This window comes from Mus pahari, chromosome 6, assembly GCF_900095145.1.
Source record: "Mus pahari chromosome 6, PAHARI_EIJ_v1.1, whole genome shotgun sequence".
Taxonomy (NCBI): domain Eukaryota; kingdom Metazoa; phylum Chordata; class Mammalia; order Rodentia; family Muridae; genus Mus; species Mus pahari.
Window position 1 is genome coordinate 12,075,167 of NC_034595.1, and position 20,656 is coordinate 12,095,822.

At 40.2% G+C, this 20,656-nt stretch overlaps 1 protein-coding gene across 1 annotated transcript in view; it reads right to left on the reverse strand.

Moving 5' to 3' along the window:
• Svep1 (sushi, von Willebrand factor type A, EGF and pentraxin domain containing 1) overlaps positions 1–20,656 on the reverse strand; it is a 178,925-nt gene that overhangs the window by 94,090 nt on the left and 64,179 nt on the right. Inside the window, 5 exon segments of the mRNA XM_021200005.2 lie at positions 3,595–3,724; positions 8,569–8,687; positions 10,653–10,847; positions 13,742–13,921; positions 20,219–20,398. Of these exon segments, the coding sequence (XP_021055664.1) occupies positions 3,595–3,724; positions 8,569–8,687; positions 10,653–10,847; positions 13,742–13,921; positions 20,219–20,398 (804 nt within the window).

Here is a 20,656-nt window from a genome sequence, read left to right on the forward strand (position 1 = left end):
GTGGGAAGACTCAACATAGCAGTAGAAGATGTCATTGCCTAGACAGGGGTCCTGAGCTGTATAGTAGTTAAGAAAGCTAGCAGAGCACAAGCAGCAACCATGCAGCATGGATGCATTTGCTTTGGACTGTAGATGCAATGTGACTATCTGCTCTGAGTTCCTGCCTCAACTTCCCCTCTGTGATCAACTTGGAATTGTACTCTGAATAAATCCTTTCCTAATTGCTTTTGATCAGGGCATTTTATCGCAACAAAAGTGTGCCTGGAGTAGTCCGTTTTGAGAAGGGATGGGAAAGTCATGTTTTAACATACTGGTTGAATGTCATGAAAAAAAAAATTATGATTATATATATTTATAATACATACATGTGACATATATAATATATATATTATATGTCAGTAAAGGACAATAAAGAAAAAATATATTATATATGTCAGTAAAGGACAATAAAGAAATGACACAGAAAATGATTTCAACCACATTTCAGACTTTACATATTGAAAGTGTTCTTAATTATCCACCTTTGAAGTCTGAAGGGTAAAGTACAAATTACTATTTTAATTTTTTTTTTTTTATGCAAGGACATAAACCAGAGAAACTTAAGGAACTTGCTCGAAGTCATTAACTTAATAACTTGTGGTCATTGCACCAAAGCCAAGACATTTGAGTCTGTTCAGGAAAACACATCTGAAACTGAATGAGCTATACCTCTGGGAATGCATGAGACTGAATGAGCTGTACCCCTGGGAACGCATGCATCCCTGCTTTAACCTGTGTTTTATGAGTAGATGCTCGGTCTCTGTCTTCTTTGCTCACTCACCATTTCGTAAGTATAATGACCTGGGCTATCCTAGATTGGCAGCTCTATAAAATGGAGTCCCTTCTAGTCACATTTAAGTCTCCACTGAATAGCATGGCTCCCGGCTCCCAGCAGGTGAGCAAAACAAGGAGCTTAAAGCAAAGAAAGGAGAAATGCTCCTGGCAGGGCAGTGCTCTTTGAGAAAACTGAATCAAGTCAACTCATGGTTAACATGTCATCCTGAAAGCAGTCATCATTCTCCCCCAACAAAACTATGAATCAAACATCATCTAAGCTTATCTGGTTGTAACTGAGCATTTGAAAAGTGAATTGCAGGTACAGGAGACAACTGGGACTTAACCAGCTGCTGTTGGTTGCTAGCAGGCAGCAGTCCTGAATGCCCAGCCTCCCTTCTGCCTTGCAGTTCTCTGACCCATCCACACCATGAAGACAAGAAGACATATACAGGCTTGGGGGATATTTCCTGTCTCTGTCTTCCTGTTATCTGTCGCCCATGTCCTCTTCTTTCTCTTTAAGACTTTGGAAATTCAGCTAATGTCTAGCTAGACACCCAAGTACATATTTTCTACTTCATCATCCCAGCCCTTCTTATGAAAGACTCATACTTGGCAAACTCTTAAGCCACATTTCCATGTTTGAAGTCATAAAGCCAGATAAAAAGATCTGTTTTTCATGCCGGTGAAGCCTGCATTTAACACAACATGAAAAAAAAAAAAAAAAAAAAACCCAGCTAGAAAGCTAAATACTAGAGAAGGAGTTAGACTGATTAGGTTTTACTTGAGTCCCACGATTACTTATAATCTAAACTTATAACTCAGACCAACAGACCAGTGTGAGATACAGTCTTTATCTGTGTAAATTTCATAGAATAAAATGAATTGGATGTATTCAATTTAAATGCAGTGAAAATAGATCCATAACAACTAGAGTGAGATGTAGGGTCTGGAGAGATGGGTCAGCAGTTAAGAACACTTGCTGCTTTTACGGAGGTCCTGGAGGTTTCCCAGCACCCATGTGGTAGTTTACAATAGTTTTTAACTTAAATTCTAGGAGATATGATGCCCTTTCATAAACTCCAGGGACAAACAGTACATATAAGTATATACAATCAAAACACTCATAACATTATATATATATATAATATATTAATATATATATATATAATATATATATATATTATATATATATAAAGCAAACTTTGAATGTTATTATTTAGCTTTTACAAAGATAATGTGTATCAGGCTTTGATTTAAGTGATTTATATGTCTTAATTAAAAACTCCACAATAACTTAATAGGGGAGCACATTTTCATCCTATTTTTGGATGAACCAATGGGGCACAGGGAAGTATCTGCTCACAGTCTAGAGGATGTAATGATAGAGAGACTGGAGAGACTAAGTCGGTGAAGTGTATGGAACTTGATAACTTTTTGGATTCAGTGATGGAGGAGGAAGAGTCAAAGATGACTTCCTGGTTTCTGCTCTGTAGCTCTGCAGTTGACACCATCACTTTCTGGGCTAGAAATCTACTAGTTGGGTCTGAGATGGCTGTGGCACATACATGCGGGAAAGCTTTTTGTTTTTCCTCCTTTGTCCTCTTTAGACAAAGCTCCTCCAGTAGCATAGGCTAGCCTGGAACTTGCTTTGTTCCCCAAGCTATATGATCCTTATGCCATAGCCTCCTAAGAGCTGGGATTGCAGGCATGAGCCACCATGCCACATCTTAGATGAGGTTTGACACTTTAGGTTTGGATTTCAGAAAAGAGATCCAAGCTGGAGACAGACAGGTGTGGGTTGTCAGTCCACAAAACCACACAGGAAAACCACAGGTAAAGAGTAGAGGCCGAAAGCCGGAAGCTTGGATGCTGGTCGACGTTTGAGAATTAATGAAACAAAGGCCTAGGAAGGGGAAAAGATGAATAGGTAAGATAAGTGGTGTGGAGGTTAGTGTCCCTCACAGACTGGTGGCAGAGAAGCCAGGGGAGAAGAAAGTGTAGGTAAGAAAGAGGTGGCTAAGAAAATAAGCCCAGAGGAAAGACTGTAAGAGAACAGAAAATTGTATTTTGAGAGCACAGTTGATCTTTAGAACTTAGGATACCATTTAAATGGCTCCATCATATGAAGTATGAAGTATAATTACTTTCAGAAAATTATGCTGTATAACAGCATGTTATATAATAAATGTTATGAACTTCAACAGGTATAAAGTATTTTTTTTTTACTGTGATATTTGTGTTAGGTTAAGAAGTTAAATTACACACGAATGAAAGTACTTAGGTAGTAAAATCTATTTGTTTTCCATTCGATTTTTTAAAAAGTTTAAATAAGCTTGGAGAGCTCTTTATAAAGTGACTTGATAAGCAGTTGTATGTAATTGATGGTGCATTAAGTAAACAAGAGAATCAGATGGTCAACATTGAGTTATAGGTCTAGGAGGGGATAGTAGGAATGGCAATGGAGAGTCACAACAGAGATTGTTGGTGACCTTGATGGTTATATAATCATAGGAGCAGAAGGAACAGAGTCTAGGCTTGAAGGCTTGAATGACTTTGAGAAAAAATGACAGGTAAACAGAAAGAGGTAGTAGCTAACTAGAACTTTCCAAAGAGCTCATCTGGGAAGAAATAGACACGAGGACAGTTAAGGATATGGAAGGCTCCAATGAGAGAGAGAACTCTGAGGGTTTCAGTGCCAGGAGGAAGAACCTGGGCAGCAGACACTGATGAATACAAAGGATTGTCTTTGTAAACCACCTGCGTGATTTGGAGACTTACCAATGACCTTGATGTAGAAAGTGCAGCTGGCTTGGTTACCAGATGAGTCCGTCGCAGTGTAGGTGATGGCCACTTCTCCAATTGGGAAGAGGTAAGGTGGGGTAAAGGCTGGATGGACATGGACTGACACCTTATGGAGACAAATAATATTTACTAGTGCCAGTAGTATATTTATCTTCTGATTTATATATAATCATTAAATGAATAAGATGACACAGCATTTCATAAAGGGAAAAGAAGGGACAAAGCAAACCCTTGTGGTATATTTTTGAGACTACTCTTCCACAGTTTAAAATAGAGGTGGCTTACATATTGTTTCTTAGATTTTAAGCATCTTTCATACTCTTGTGTGATCTTCAGAACATAGAATGACTTTTAAAATGCTTCTATCGTGTTTTGCACAAAAATAAAATTTCTTAGAGAAAATATGTTGAAGGACTTTTAATTTGGTTCCAAATGTCATTCTTATAAACATTTTTATACACCATTTAAAACATATTTTTACTACTCCCTTACAATATTTCTTCATGTATTGACTTGGCCCCAGACTATCAATATTTTATTGACAGGTAATAAAGATGTTCTTTCCAAAGGCATGGTAAGAGTCTGCATTTCCATCGTCTGGGACCATGATGTCAGAATTATCAGCTCTATATTAAATATATTCAGTTGTGCTAAGTGGCCGTTGGTGCAGGTCCTAGTTTTAGCCATGTTTTTTATTTGGGATATTTGTGTGGTCTGTGGATGAAAACTTGGGCCTCATTCATGCTAGGCAAAGCCCTCCAGCACTGCTCTACATCCCAACCCAAGTTTCTCCGTTTTCAGCAAAGATTATATTTTTGTGTTTACATAATATTGCAATATATAGTTCTTTCCCACTAGCTTGAAAATTGTGATGCAATAAAAACCTTATTAGCATGTTATATAATAAGCACTATAACCTGTCTAAAGGGTTTTTTTAATTTTTAATTTTTAATTTTTTTTTTTTTTAGTTTGTTTCATTAAGAAGTTAAATGAGGGTTTGGAGAGATGGCTCAGAGGTTAAGATCACTGACTGCTCTTCCAGAGGTCCTGAGTTTAATTCCTAGCAACCACATGGCAGCTCACAACCATCTGTAATGGGATCTGATGCTCTACTCTGAATACAGCTACAGTGTACTCATATAAATAAAATTGATTTTAAAAGTCTTTAAAATAAGTTAAATGACACATGAGTAAAAATATTATATAGTAAAACATATTTATTTTCCATTAGATTTTTAAAGTATTTCAATAAGCTTAGAGAACCCAGTATGAAGTGACTTGATAAGCATTTGTATGTATTTGATAGTACTTTGTTTTTTAACAATTAAGAGACTCAGAAGTTCAGCATTCAGTCCTAGGTCTGGGAGGGGATTGTAGGAGTGGCTTCTCCTTGGGAGTGAATGGCAGTGGAGGGCTACTGGGAGACAGGAAATCAGTTTTCAGTGCTACAGTCACTGGTGAGTGGCCAATGCTCTAGTGGCTCCCCCAACATCCAGACCCTCAGTGGGTGGGTGAGGTGAGCTGGTTAAACCCAGTAGGGGTCAGCGGACCTGAATCTGGTTCTTTGCTTTTCTTGCATAAAGGCCATAGCATGTGAGTTTACAGAATGGATCCTTCCTCCAGCTCCTTAAGACCCTGATGCCTTCTCACAGAGCCTTCTCACTACACATCTCTAGCTCCTTTCCCACCAGAACTGTCTAGCCACAGCCGGGGCTGGGGCTCCTTTCCTAAGGGCTGTGGTTTTTGAGCTTGGCTCACTTAGATAACAAATGATCGACTTCCTACCTCAGAATCTATTCTTTAATAAGGTCTGTAGAATTCTTTGCTTTAGAATGAAACATTCATTAGTGCTAGAGGACAAAGACACTGTTGGGGTGGTCACAATTCAGCTGATGTTACCAACTCTGACTCTAGGGAAGCCCAAGGAGTTGGGTGTGGGTACAGAATAAATGAAAGAGCATCCACAGTGCTGATTTCCAATCTCCTGGGCCAGCTCTGGGTTATGTAGCAGGATAGAGCTTTGAAGTGCATATTAGATTCAAATTTTTATTTAGATAGCAAGATTCTTCTTTTTAATCCTTGCAAGTGGATTTTAATTACAGAAAGAAATTGTTTTTTGTATCTCAAAGTAACCAAGCTTAAGACTGGGAATAAACAGTTATTTTCTATTGGTATTTTTCCCAGTTGAGTTAGTTCAAGTTGAGTCGTACAATTATAGTTATTATTTTAACCACACTGCACCTATAATTTAGCATCCTATTATCCCACCAATAAACATCCCCATTTGAATTGTCCTATGGGATGATCAGAGGAAAGGCAATGGTCTAGCAAAGGGTCCTCCCAGAAGCCTCTTGTTTCTTCCTCTTTACTTGCCTTGAGTTCATGCTTTTTATGGGCATTGTTACAGTAAGTTCTGAAATTGTTTTACCTTGCTCTCTCTTTTATTTTATTTTATTTTATTTTATTTTTACTATCCTATATTGCAGAACACTACCTCACCTGCTTTATTATGCCTGTTCTAAAAAATCCTCCTGATTCTGAAGATATTAACGTTATTATGGAGATCAATATTGCTATAATGAATGATCACCAATCTCAAGCCAGTTCTCAACACTGTCCAATAATCCTGCTCTGTTTCTCTGGTCAGCCTTCTCCTTTTCTTTAAACTTCCAGAATCTCTCTTTCTCTCTCTCTGGCAGACCTCTCCAACTGTGCTTTGAGTCTGACCACGAGCCACACATAATAGCTGTTCCTTGTATATCCAATCCCTCTGTCCACAAACAGGTCCTTCCATTTCTATTTCCTTTCTTTTAGGCAAATTTGCATTCTTCTCCTTTGTGGTAGCCCAATAGACATCCATGTCTTCTCTGGAACTTGCGAATGTACCTTATATGGTAAAAGGTATTTAGGAGATGTGACTGAATTAACTATAAAATGGAAAGATTATCATGATTCATCCAGATGGGCTAAATGTAGTGGCCCCACTCTGGTGTCATTAGACCCAGTCTGTATGATGGCAATGTTGAGACTACATGTTCACAGTGCCATTTTACTACCATTGAGCCTACTTTATTGGCAGGAGACTTTTCTTTGATGCAATGTCTGACTTCTTGAATATGAGTATGGTGACTTGAATATGCTTGACCTGGGGAGTGGGATGTGGTAGTTTAAGTGTGCTAGTAGGTTCAAGGAGTGGCATTCCTAGGAAATGCAGCCTGTTTGGAGTAAGCACGGCATTGTTGAAGGAAACATGTCACTGTGGGGGTGGACTTTGAGAGAGCTTGCTCCTAGGTGCCTGAGGAAGCCAGGCTTCTCCTGTTGGCCTTCAGAACAATATGCAGAACGCTCAGCTCCTCCTGTGACATGCCTGCCTGGAAGCTGCCATGCTCCTTGATGATAGTGGACTGAACCTCTGAGTCTGTAAGCCAGCCCCATTTAAATGTCATCCTTTCTGAGAGCTGCCTTGGTCATGGTGTCTGTTCACAGCAATGGAAACCTTAACTTGACATTGAGGCATTGAGCCAATGAGCCGCAGATTCCTAGCCATGTGTTTGGTCTTCTGTGCCTATGTACAGCACGGGATCCTGTAAGCCAGGATAGGTATTGCTTTTGTGGAGTATCCTGCTTCCCTGAATTCATTCTTCTCCTATTTACAGGGCTTTTCTAAATTGACGGCACATTCCCAGGTGTGTGCTATCACAGCACATTCCTCATATTCCTCCAGGTAGCTTTGGTTGCAGAGGTTGAACTGACAGGGAGAGGGTGCCTGGGTTGGGAGTCAAGAGTCGGGCAATGGAAGCGATTTGGACTCAACTTCATGAGTTGAGTTTAAAAATGTGAGAAGGAATTGAGAAAAACAGAGGCAAAGCTGAAAAAACAAAAAACAAAAATCATTGATTCTCCAGGTAACGTGGACTAAAAGACAAAGTTTATTGGTCCAGCCTTTGAGACCCTGCCTAAGAGCATGTAGGGGAAATAAAGACGTGCTTCCAGCTTCCTATTGATGTTGCTGGGCTGTCTTATCTCAGAGACTAGCGGACATGTGATTTCTGCATCTGTGTACACAAAGATGCTACAGTTTAGTGCAATGTCTCATCAGACCCTAAAATGCATCCTCTCTGTGTTTCCTGATGCTCAGCATCAATGAGGATACACATGGTTTTGTGTTGAGTAGAAAGTGGTCAGAGCACGCCTGAGGACACCTCCTTACATTTAGTCCTGGAGGTCAGAATTTTAAAAGCTACTTTGCATATAAATCTATTCAACACAAGTATCAAAACAATCATTATTGTTTTGCTTCCCAGCCCCAATACGTCCTGCCTGGAAGAGCACACACACATTTATACTCAGCTGTGAAAGCAAAATGCTGTTTAATGATATCTTTGTACATCTGGACACAATGTAGTCGTAACAGGAAACTACTTTCCTAATTCCTAAATGAACCTTTTCCCTACCATCTGATGGCTGGCCATCTGAAGCCAGGAGAGGACACACAATGTTAGCATACTGAGTAAGGCTGGATTTAGGAAAACAAAGTAAGAAATTCTGATCCTATCCTTCAGATTTGGTCAAAATGCAGTCCTTTGGTGTTTATCATTTAAAAGTTATCTTCATGATTAGGAATCAAGGTTGGCTCCACATCTTTCTTTTCTTAGTTTTTTGTTTTTTTTTTTTTCAGAGCTACCCAAGGGGTGAAAATTCATCAGTGATGAGATCTTAGTGGAAAGAGATATTACAAACTCAAGAAACCAGACGTTTCTGTCAGATTCTTATCTGATATTTCTATTTAAAAATTCAACGCTGGTTGTTCTCTCAGATGAGGCACTAGCATTTATGATTTGAGAGACCATACCACACATCATTAGGGTATAGCAGAATTTCCACCTCTCGCATGTGCAGTTCATTTAGAATCTATTCTGGAGGGATGGGGGATGTTCACGCCAGCCGTACCTTTTCACCAGAGTTGTCTTTAGCTGTTGGGACTTGCCAGGTGACATTAGCAGAGTCCTGCTGTTCCCCAGTCTTTGCCTCAATGTCATTTGGACAGCTGATTTGTGGAGCCTCCATGTCTGACCCAAGGAGGGGGAAAAAAAAACAATAAACAATACAACTCAATGAAACACTCTGACATGCACATTTAATTTATTTTTAAAAGGTGATAAAAATTGGGTTGTATTAATACTTTATGATTTTAATATGCTGATTACCATTTAATTAGGACCACAAGACTATTTTATATGGTTTACCTTGTGTGACTTAGGAGTCCCTTCCTGGACTGGCCATGCTGTGTAGCCCACCATGAAGCTCTACAGTCGGCCTTGTACTTGGACCTTTGCCTGGATTCTTTTCTTTGCCTGCCTTAATGCCTTCTTCCCCCCATACCTCAAGGGTAGCTGCATGCAGGTCCTTTCATCCTAAGCTCAAAAGCTGCTCCTGGCTCTCCCAAGACACTTGGCATGCTCACTCCCAGAGTCTCCGTAGCCTCTGTTCTTCCTAGCCACGAAACGCAGCACACCATCGTGAAACACGTTTCTCCCCCATTTAGTTGAAGAAAAAGCATATTTCTCACCCCATTGTTTTATTTAGTTCTTGGCAGACAGTAGGGACTTAGTCAATATTTTGGTTTTGTTTTTTTTTTTTTTTTTTTTTTAATGAAACAGGAATAAATGAAAGAAAATGAAGGCTGACTGGGGCAGAAACTACCCTTGAAAACGGGCTATCAATCAGAATTAATTAGCAGTCCCAGAATGTACTATCAAACAAACAGCAAATTAAAACTAATGGTGCTTGCTACAGTGGAAAAGCTTTACACACTACAAATGCTGAGTTAAGCTTGCTAACATTGTACAGAGCCACACAGTAAAGTCAAGTTCTTGTTATGGGTTAGAATACATCTTTTACTCCTAAATGATGTTAAATGAGGTCTACTAAATTTTCCAGATGGTTGTATCTGAATTGCCTATTTTGTGTCTCATCTTATTGCTTCTCTAAAGTGGTATTCTATTTATAGTTTTCTCTAGGAAGATGCACAGCAGCTATTCTTTTGTTTAAAAAAAACTATTGCCGTTTTCATTCATCATTAACTAATGATTTAGCTGGATTTGAGTTTTCACATTTGTGTTCTCCCCATCTCCTGAGGCATGGTTGCATGTGAATCCAACTCATGTTCATTGGTACAGTTTCTTTTTCTCTAGAAACTTAAGTTTTCCTCATTAGTTCTACAACTTAGAAATTTCCCTCAGAGAAGACAAAGCCTGTTAGCCCAGTGCTCATGGGCTTTGGGTGGGGGGACAGAGGGGAAAACTTTGTATAATAGGAAGAAAGGAAAGAAAGTTCTTTACCACCTCCCTCCCCCCTTCCCCTTGGCTTCTGGGTCTGCACACTATATATGTGCCAGGTTCCTTGATTCACATCTCTTAGCTTCAATCTCTTTGGGTTGATCAACTGAGATACTCAAGTCTCTTACTTATTACTTGGTTATTCCAAAGGGATTCTCAGTTTGAAACTCCAAATTAGTGATATTTCAACAATATCCACTCCAGTTCTTAGGTTTATATTTTCTCTCATCTTCTGGAACACACACACCCCTCCTGAGGACTATTTATACACTATTTTTATTTCTTAGGACTCTTTCTTGTTTTTAGCCCTGTCCTCACCATGGTTTGCTCTTGCTGTGGGGTAAGTGACTCTCTAACAGGCTTCAAAGCCCACACATGGCTCTTATTCCTTAAAGCCCCCTCAGGCTTATCTGCCTTACATGCATCTTCTGTTCTTCAAAGGCCTCCAATTCCTGATGGGAGCTCTCAGCAAATTCCAGCACTAGCGCCATCTTCAATTTTCAATTTCTTCTGTCACTCTCTCCCAACTGGATGTTATAAATTCCCTTGTTTGAACCAGAACCTTTTCTGGTTCATACATGGCTTTACCTCCCGTCTAACCAAGGGTTTGCAGCATGACGCACAGGCAGCCTACCTAACACTCACATGTCATTATCCAGGAATTCGGCTTTTCTCCTGCCTCATGCAGGCACCTACCTTTGCACACGGCTGTTTGAACTTTAGCACTCCACTTCCCAGATGTGGTGCATCTCACTTCTCTGACCCCAGATAAAATGTATCCCTGGCGGCAGCTTAGCTGACAGGTCATCCCAGGCCTGGCAGGCTGCTTGCCACAGCTGGGTGGAGAAATGATGACCCCCTTGGGCTTCTGGAAGGTGGCACAATGGCGTTCTGTTTCAGAGAAATGACAGCCATGTTACTTGGATTCTCCCAAATTAGAAATGACACAGATTTTCTTTACATCCCACCCAAATATAACCATTCTACCTTAGATTGTCATAGCTCACCTCTAAATGATTGTGATACTACAGGTACAGCATAGTATACAAATGTGAAACTATATCTTTGGTTATCTCTTCTTTAATTTGTTTGTGTTTTGTTTTCTTTATGAGACAGGGCCTCATGTAGCCCAGGCTGGCCTCAAATTGCCATGCAGCCAAAAATGACTCTGAATTTCTCATCCCCCTGTTTCCAGCCTCCTGAGCAGAAGGATTGAAGGTGGGAACAGCAACACCTGCTTTTATGTGGGAATCACACCTCAGGCTTCCTACAAGGTGGACAAGCACTCTACCAAGCGAGCTACAGCCCCAGACCACCTTCTGCTATTTCAGTGCAGTGATCAAAACCTTGAGAGTCTGTAGCATTTCCTTGATTGTGACTTTTAGCATCTGATTCAGGAGACTGCATTGTTGATGATATAATTTATGCTTTTGAAGGGTAAACTTGACTCTGTCTTTCATGGATTCAATGTTGTATTCAGCAACGGATTTTATTTTTATCAGCTTTTGTTCTCTCTTTAAATGAGTATATTTGAGAAAAATCTTGACCTCCTCCCACAGACGACTGTGTTATAATGGGGCCTTGACCCTTTCTATTATCTCTGGCACAAAGAATAGCAGGTGTGTTCAGTAGACTGAAGACAGAAGTGGTAAATGTTTGTGTGTGTGACTCAAACAACCCAGGTGGCTCTTGGGTTTGCTGCATAACCATGGATGACCTTAAACGTCCGATTCCCCTGCCTCTACTTCCCAAGTTTTTAAAGTTACCGATGTGTGCCACAATGTTCAGTTTTTAAGGTGCAGGTCTCCCCTGGTCTCTGCGTCTGCTCGATAAGCACACCGACTGAACTGCACCCCAGCTCATTTAACCCAATCCCGTGAATATGACTTTCACCATTTGTCTTAGTTCTCATAACATAAATAAAAGCTGCTTAATGGCTACACTTATGACTCTGATCAACTCTCAGTATTTTGAGTAGACGAATTCTACTTTTTAGTAATCCACCAATTACAATGAGATTGGATATCAGTGCCTCAAATCTTGTGGTTCATTATCAGGGTTGATAGTAAGCAATAATGGATGATCTCATATTCTTCTCTTTTTCTTCCTGTTTCTATAAAACTGTCTCTTTAGTATCTTCATAATAGTTGCAGATTTATGGTGGGCATTACGTGTTCTATTGATAGTTTCCCACATTTTAAACCCTTATCGGATTTCTGGGATAAAAATCTCCTTGTTCTGGTAGAACATTCTTTTGGATATAGATGGCTTTTATATTTGTTATTAGTTATATATAAATTTAGCTTATAGTTCCAGGGTTTTGTTGTCATTACTCATAGTTACCAGGTTGGGAGCAAAAAAATAATAAAATAATAATAGATAATATGGATTGGATAGTTTTCTATACCAAATTACATGGCATGAGAATTAATGTCTTTCTCCCCCCAATGTTTGAAGGATGTCAGTAGGATGGCTCATCAGATAAAGGCACTTGCCATCAAGCCTGATGACATGAGTTCAATTCCTGGGACCCAGAAGGGGAAGGAGAAACTAACCCTTGAAATATATTCTCTGCCTTCCTTATGTGTGCCATGGCATGGCTGTGAATGAGCACACACACACACACACACACACACTAAACAAGTTTAATTTTTTCTAGTTTTGAAAAAAATCTCTCTTCATTGCTCTCTTCAGGCAGTTTGGGGGAGATGATTAATAGTGTGATAGTATCTCCCCAGTTTTTCTGAGTAGTATTTGTCTGCATTTCTGATTTCTTTTTAAATCCCTTCAGGGTTTACATTTTCCTAGAAACCACGGGCCATGTGGGCAGTGTTTTATTCCCACACACAGGTCCACACAGCACCCCACTTTACAGCTCTTCTGTGCTTTGTTCTAACTTCTGAGGATCATTCTACTGTCTTGTATTTTTCTTACATTTTAAGTTCTATTTTATTACTTCATTTAAAATATTTTCCCCATTACAGTTCTACTGCATCTCACCCACCTCTTACAGTTCATGTTCAATAATTTCAATAATTACGTCATTGTCAATTTTGCATGCAACCTTTCTTTACTTTGGAATTAAACATTCAGGATTTTAATTTTTTCCCTAAAAAGACTTTACATTTTGCTGGTTCACAGTTATATCCTTTCAAAAAGGCTGAGGAGAAATCATATTCAACAAATAAAGTGATCATAAAGCCTTTGCTTTTCTAGAAAATCCATTCAAGCTGTCCTCTGTGTGTGTGCGTGCCTGCCTGCATGTGTGCCTTGTCCATTGAAGCTGTTAAGTTCAGTGAGCTAGAAAACTGAATTCAAGGTTGGAGTCTTCTTAACAACGGAGAAAGCACTCGCTCTGTGTGGAGTGTGGTGGAGTTGGGGCTTTTGACTGGGCTCATTGTGCTGAGTTATGCCTCAAAGAGTGGGCAGTGAGGGCACTTGATGCAGTGTCATGTGTGAAGAAAAGAGAAAAAAGGCTTCAAAGTTTAGAGTGGCTACAGTGTATTTTCCCAATGCATCCACAGCACTGTGTGTGTGCACATATACATGTTTGTCCATACATATTTTTCTACATGTGCATATGTATGTTTATCTGCATGTATAATCTACAGCATCACATGTGTGTATATGTACACGCTTATCCACACATTCATCTACAGCACCATGTGTGTGCATAGGTACATACATGTTTATCCACATCTATCAAGAGCATGTGTTCAGCTCCTTGATTTTGCAGACTCTTGGACACATGAACTGCTCAGACCTCACACCTTCCGGCCACTTACCCACACACCGGGGTTCTGGGCCATCCCACTGGGCATTTCCTTGACAGGTCAGCCTAGTGTTGCCTTCTAATCTGTATCCTTCATTGCAGGTAACCAAACACAGGGTGTTGTAGGACATTTCCACGGTGGAGCAGCTGATGTGTCCGTGTTTGGGCTGTCGGAGATGGGGGCACGTTCTCACTGCAGAAAATGGCAACGATTACATTTTACTAAATACAGACAGGAATTGAATCTGCTGCTTTAATAATGACCATGTGTTATACACAAGACAATTTTCTGTCCTTAAGTGTCAAGGGATACATAACACACACTCGTTTTTAAAATGGTGGGGTTCTTACCAACCTGCACTTTCTTTATTATGATATGCAGCCTCCAGTGCAATGCTGGGGGATTTAAATGGTGTAAAGCATCTAGCTCTGACTAGAGGAGGACAGTTATGGACCAGGGGCAGCTCCCATACAGAAGTACCTGCAGCCTTCAGTTGGGCCTTTGCTGTGACTTTCCAGGATGTGTTCTGTTCTAACAAAAGAGTTTTTTCCTTTTCCAGGACAGAAGCTTCAAGCTGAAGATCGACTCGGTTCTTAGACCTCAGAGACACACCCTGGGCTTTTCAATAGTCTCAGCTTGGGCTGCCCAGTTCCTGCCATCTTAAATTCTAGTATTCTGCTTGCTAATAGTCACTCCAATCTTCTCAGTGGCCTCTCTCCTTTCTTCTCACACACTCCCTGTAAAACCTCATTCTCACTGCCATTCTGCGTCAACATAATAGTACATCTTATTTCTAGCTGCTGTCACAGAGCCCATGAATTGCCCACCACCCCCCTCCCCCAGCAGGCAATTCTTCCCAGTGTAACCCAGCACCATAATGTGCCAGTCATTGTTCTCCAACTTCACTGCAGTTAACAAAAGCCAACGAGATACAGCTGAATTTAAGTGCGATTTTTTTCCCAACTGATGGGGTGCTAGTCTGTCTTCCCTTTCTCCTCCTTTCCCCCTAAATAAAAGCACATGAGAGGCCATGCCAGCTGCACATTTACCAGTACTGTAGGAAAAGAACCATGCACTAAGATGATGGAGTAGAAGCACTAAAGAGATCTTAGTCTCTGAGGATGATGGGATTGTTCCCCCAGCTTTGAGTTATCTACTCCAGCTTCCTTTTAGATGAGAGAGAGCCCTTGATGCTCAAAATATTGGTATTTCAATCTTTGATACCAGGAGCTGTGGACAAGTGAATTCTTTTTACATAGCACCCATTTGTTTCCTTCATCAGTTCTTTAGGGAAAGATGCTGAACAAAAGACAAACAAAAGGAAGGTATCCTCAACGTGGCATTGGGAAATCTAGACTATTAGGAGGACTCTCACTGTGCTTTTATGCATGAGCAAGTTTTTTTTTTTAATGCAAGAATATGTATTTGTATATTTGGAAACCTTTAAAAGAATAGGAAAGAAAGGTCACGAAAAATATTCAAGTGTGTATGTATATTTACTGGTTACTGGAAGAATTTATTTCATGGGAATTCATCCAAATCACATCAGTTGGCAGAACATACATATTAAGTGAATTAAATATAAGTTTCAGATTTATTACTCCAGAGAGGAAATTCAATAATTAAGTGAGAGGATAAATATGAGTTCCTATCCTGGGCTATTGCTGGGACAAGTTGGGCTGAAGGTAAATAATAATAAAATACTTATCAAAGTACTCTGCCTGCCACACAGGACGGTTAATGAATGCGGCCACTAAGCAGAGTGTCGTGTTTGCTGCTGGGTTGGTTTAAAAGGCAGGCGAGGTACATTTCTATAATTGAGATGTATAAAATGGAAAATCACACCAGGAAACTGCTTTTAGCTTCAGTTAAAAGAGAAATATTCAAAAAGCAAACCACAGTTTTCCAAAGCTAAGATGAGTTGGATTTGTAACGTCTCTCATGGGTACTCAGGGCAAGTTAGAGTTGGTGTCACTGATACGAGCTGTGTTGCTTCTCAAATGTTGGATTTTAATAAACTTCTATTGCTCCTTAGGGAAAACAAAGCAAACACAGTCATTTCTACTTATGTCTTAAATGTTTTTATACTCTTCATTCAAGAGTGATTATTTATTGCCATTTTTCATAGGTACACATTTAATTACTCGATTCAGCTCACAATTCTTTTGTTTCTTAATTTACACTTGTTTCAAAGAAATTCCTATGGTTAATCCAGACAACAACAGCTTACCCCAATTGACCATCATTGTATACATGTGTGGACTCAATCTACTCCATAAGACACAATTATTATAAGCAGGTTACACACCAGTTAATAATTTACAAAGATGACTAAAACTGGAAAATAGACCCAAGTGCAGTCTTGTGTTATAAGAGAACAATCTATTATATAATATATTCAGCGACAGACCTACAGATGTGCTCTGAGTCTCGTATTAAAGGTGAATTGAGGTTTTTTTTCCAGATACACATTTACTGTCAGTCTCCAAATTGTGATTTTTGTCTATTATTGGAAACAGAAAACATGTGATATTAAGTGCAGGCATCTTGCTGTTGAAACTTTTCCTCAGGAAACACTCAGTATCCCAGGATTTAATTTACTCTGCTGCTGGGTTTTAGCTAGATGTTATTGAGGTGTCACCAAAGACTCCCTTCATGGTTGAGAATGAGACACATAATTCAAAGAAAATTAAAAGTGAGTATGAGTGCTTTATGAAGGGGGATAAGTGCTCCACTCAGAGGAACAAGAAGGAAGTCTGTCAGTCATCAGCCATCATTACACAATATTGATAGTGTAGCACAACAGACAAGGAACTAGGATCCAATTTTCCCTAATGACTCTTTCCTGACTCCATCTTATATTTTTATAAAAACTTTCACATAATTAAAATTGCTCTCTGTTCCTTCTATCATACCTGTAAAATACTCCTTTAGCATATCTCTCCCCTGCCCCAGAATCAGAAACCAGCCTCACCCAACGGACACATCTCAGAGTCCCAGACACACCATTATTTATGAGTCACTGCTAAAGCCACAGTTGTGCCTGTGTACCTGCTTATTGCTGCTAATTTCAAGGTGCGTTCCTATTTTACAGGCACAAAAATGAGAAATATACATTTTGGATATGATGAAATATAATATAGGTTTTGTTGACCTGGATCTCAAGTAAATCCAGAAAGCATTGATAATATGGTAAAGGGAGGACCTGAGTGTTTATGCAGGACAAGTTTACTTAAAGGTGAGCTAAGTAGTGGCTTGGTATTGAAGCTGCCAGAATTCTAGGAGAATCCATAGTCTTGTCAAATCTTCCCTATTGTGTTAAATATGTCTATATTATAACAGCAATTTAAGTTACATCAAGGAGAAACAAACATGCTTTTTATTTTAATGGGTGATTGATTCATGCCTCTGGATATATGTTTGTTGTTGTACTATGCATGTTTATCAGTATGCATTTTTGTCAAGTTGAAATTTTCATTTGCTAGAGTTGTAACTTGGGATAGAGAGGAGGAAAAAATACACTCTACAATAAGTGTGTATTAACAGTGCTATATTAACAGCCTAACAGTTAATCAACAGTGCAGATCACTGTGGTAGCTGCTGTTGTAAGAGGTTGGTCAAGCTAGAAATATATTGGTAAGAATTCTTATTGTGGTCTCAAGTTAGGCTCAGAAGAGAAGCCTACCTACACTTGCTTTGGGAAAACAGAAGTGTCCCAGTGGTCACTGTAGTGAGATTCAGTGATGGACAAATGTTCGGAGGCCCAGTGCCTTCCAACCTGTCCCTATTTGCCTCTACATCCTCACAGGTACTCCTGGTGACCAATGGTGGCCCATGTCCACTTCTGGCTACATAGCTGCAGGGGTATGGCTACATATGGGACAAGGCTTTCTTAGGCTCCCTATAATGTTTTGAGTGAGCCTGGTGGCTTTCACCTCTAAAGTTTGACAGGCCTGGGACCTCAGATGGAGTCTTGAGGGATTCTGATGCTCCAACTTCTCTTCTGAGCTTTCTAGTTCAATTTGCCTCCAAAATTGTATAGGGTTTGACCTTGCACACGCTTCCCAGAGCGATCCTGACACAGCCTAGGGCTACAATGATGGAGAGAACACTCCAGGGCCATGGCTCTCAGACTGAAGAGACAGGCAAGAGATGAGGGCTCAGGCAGATGAAGATCAAAGACCTGAGACAAGGCTTGCAAACAGACAGCTTTCAGAGAGGTACTAACTTTTATGGCTGTTAGTGTAGGATAGAAGGTTTGGGTTTATATTATAAAAAGCAGGGAAGCAGGGCCTCTGAAGGGACAGCGGCCTGACCGCTCCACTTTTGTCCTTTGTAAAGTCACAGGTAGAAAGTTAAAATGTCATCTACTCCCCTCTCATTTGTAGAAGGGGTAGGCATTTCACATGGAACTGGCAGCTGACAGTGACTGGTACCCCAAGGAAAATGTCTCAGATGTGGTCCTGAATAATTGCTTCAGGAAGGATGTGTGACTTCCTGCTTGACAGAAAGTGACCTTCATTTACCCTCACCCTTCCACAGTGGTTAAGAGACTGCAAATCAATATTCGAAGTCTTTTCTCTCGGAACCCTAGAAATATATTCTCCAAATATTTCGTACGTCCAGTAAACAGCCTCGAGCTAACCAGAGCCTCTTGGAGGTAATGTTGTCTGTTACTAGGAAGTCAAGGCTATTTTGTGTTTTTCTGGGAGTATTCAGATATGTCACTAAGATTATTTCCAGACATCGGTCTGTTTTTAATTTTTTTTTTCTGGTATCCGCTAACTGATTTTAAAGCGGATCTAAAGGTTTTGGTTGCGCATATTTATTTTCAAGATTTCACCTTGGGGTGATAGTCTTTGATCTTCTGTTACTGCTAGCCCTCAGCTCGGCTCACTCTCTGAATTCCTAATAAGAGAGGAATATTTCTAGTGGCTGTTTCTCTATCAAATCATTTTTCCCCCCAGAACTTCTTTATCTTTGAAATTACTCTCTACGTTCAAGGGAATTTCTCAGGTTACATTTTTCAGTTTATTAATTTGGCTTTCAACTGTGTTTTCATTGTGTGAATAGTCTTGATCTCCACACCCCGCTAAGGAATCTGATTACTCCGAGACCTCCCCTCCAGTCTTTGGAATCCCACTCTTACTTTATCGATGCATTTGCCTTTGAGGCTCATCCGTTTAATTTTCCGAGCTTCCCTGCCAGCCATTTTGTTCAACCCACTGACCATGGTCTCTCCTTGACTTTTTGCAGGATGCACACCAGAGATCTGATTTGCACAGTTTCCTGTTTACTACTGGGTTCAACTTCAGCAGCCAATAAACACAGACAATGGGTGTCTGTGGAACTTTGAAATGCTCTTGAAACAGCGAGTCAGTGAGCTTCCCCTATGGATATAGAAGGACAGATGTTCCCAGGAAACGGCATCCGTTACCTAGAGATCTGGGTGAATTATGGAGTCTTGGAGAAGGTAACTCCTCAGCAAAGACTGTTGATCATGGATAGAGTTTGGCCGCCAGGTTTAGTAATGAACAACAAATCAATCCACCAAGATGTTCAACTATATTTGAACTTCAAGAAAATCAATTATTAAATTTTACATATAACGATGTCTCAAATCTAGTACCCTATACAGAGCCACCTTGGGGGTTGAGCTGTTGGACGGAGGTCCACAAGTCCTTGGCTTGCTCTTACCTTCCCTTGGAAAGCCTCCTCCTTCCTGTCTTGTGAAGCCTTTGGAGGTCAGGCTATGTAGTTGTAAGTACCAGGAACTCAGATGATGGAGATGGCCAAGCAGGAGTGATCCAAGACACTACTCAACTCATGATGTGGAAGTCATGACTTCCACTGCTGTTCCCTCTCTCTTTCTTGCTGGCTTGTCTTGGCTCCTTGGGATCTCACCATAATAAATTCCCCACTTTCTACATCTGGGGACATTTGAGTTGAGGTGCTGCCATCGCAGGACTCTGACATGACTCAAGCCCTACCTCATGTTAGGAATCTGATTATCCCAGAACCTGCCACCCGTCCTAAAGTTCTTGTTACCTGTATGACAATAGAGTAACCGGTCCATTTCCCTCTCAACCTTCCTAATGCTTCGACCTTTTCCTCATGTTGTTGTAACCCCAATTATAAAGTTATTTTTGTTGCTACTTCATAACTGCAATTTTGCTACTGTTATGAATCGTAATGTAAATTTCTGATACCCGGGATATGTGATATCTGACTCCTAAAAGGGGTCATAATCCATAGGTTGAGAATTCATGCTCTAGATAGACATCATCAGAGGAATATGGATGACATAGTTTGTAGAGCTGAGCTCAGGGAACCTTAGCAGTTCTCAACCTTCCTATGGTTTTCACTTTCTCTGGAGTCTGATCTCTGAGATCGGAAAATCAACAAATGACTGACCAGCCCATTAGACTTTAAATAGAGAATGTGAAGCAAGACGACCAAGAACCAGCATGAACTAGCCAGACTCCATACCTCGGCAGAAGCTTTCTGTCCCAGACCACAAACCATTGGGTTGACACAAATGGATGCTGCTTCCCACGAGGTCAAAGCCCGGGCGACATCGGACCCCACAGGCAGCATTGAAGTGGTTTTTGCAAGTGTTTTGTATAAAAAAACCATTTTCAGGAGGCTTCAGTGCAGGACAGTGGACAACTAACATTCAGAGAGAGAAACAAAAAGCGAAGTTAGATGTTTGTCTATGGAACTGCATTGCTTCAGTTTATTTAGCAAAGCATGCCATCTGCCTGTCTGCCTGTCTGCCTGTCTGTCTGTCTACATATGTACATCTATATTTATACATCATATTTCCTCACAGCTTTCCCATTTGATCCATCTTATTTCTAAGAGTGTTTTGAGGGATAACCTTTACATATGACTCCTGGAAGATATTTACTAGCAATTAAAATGTAA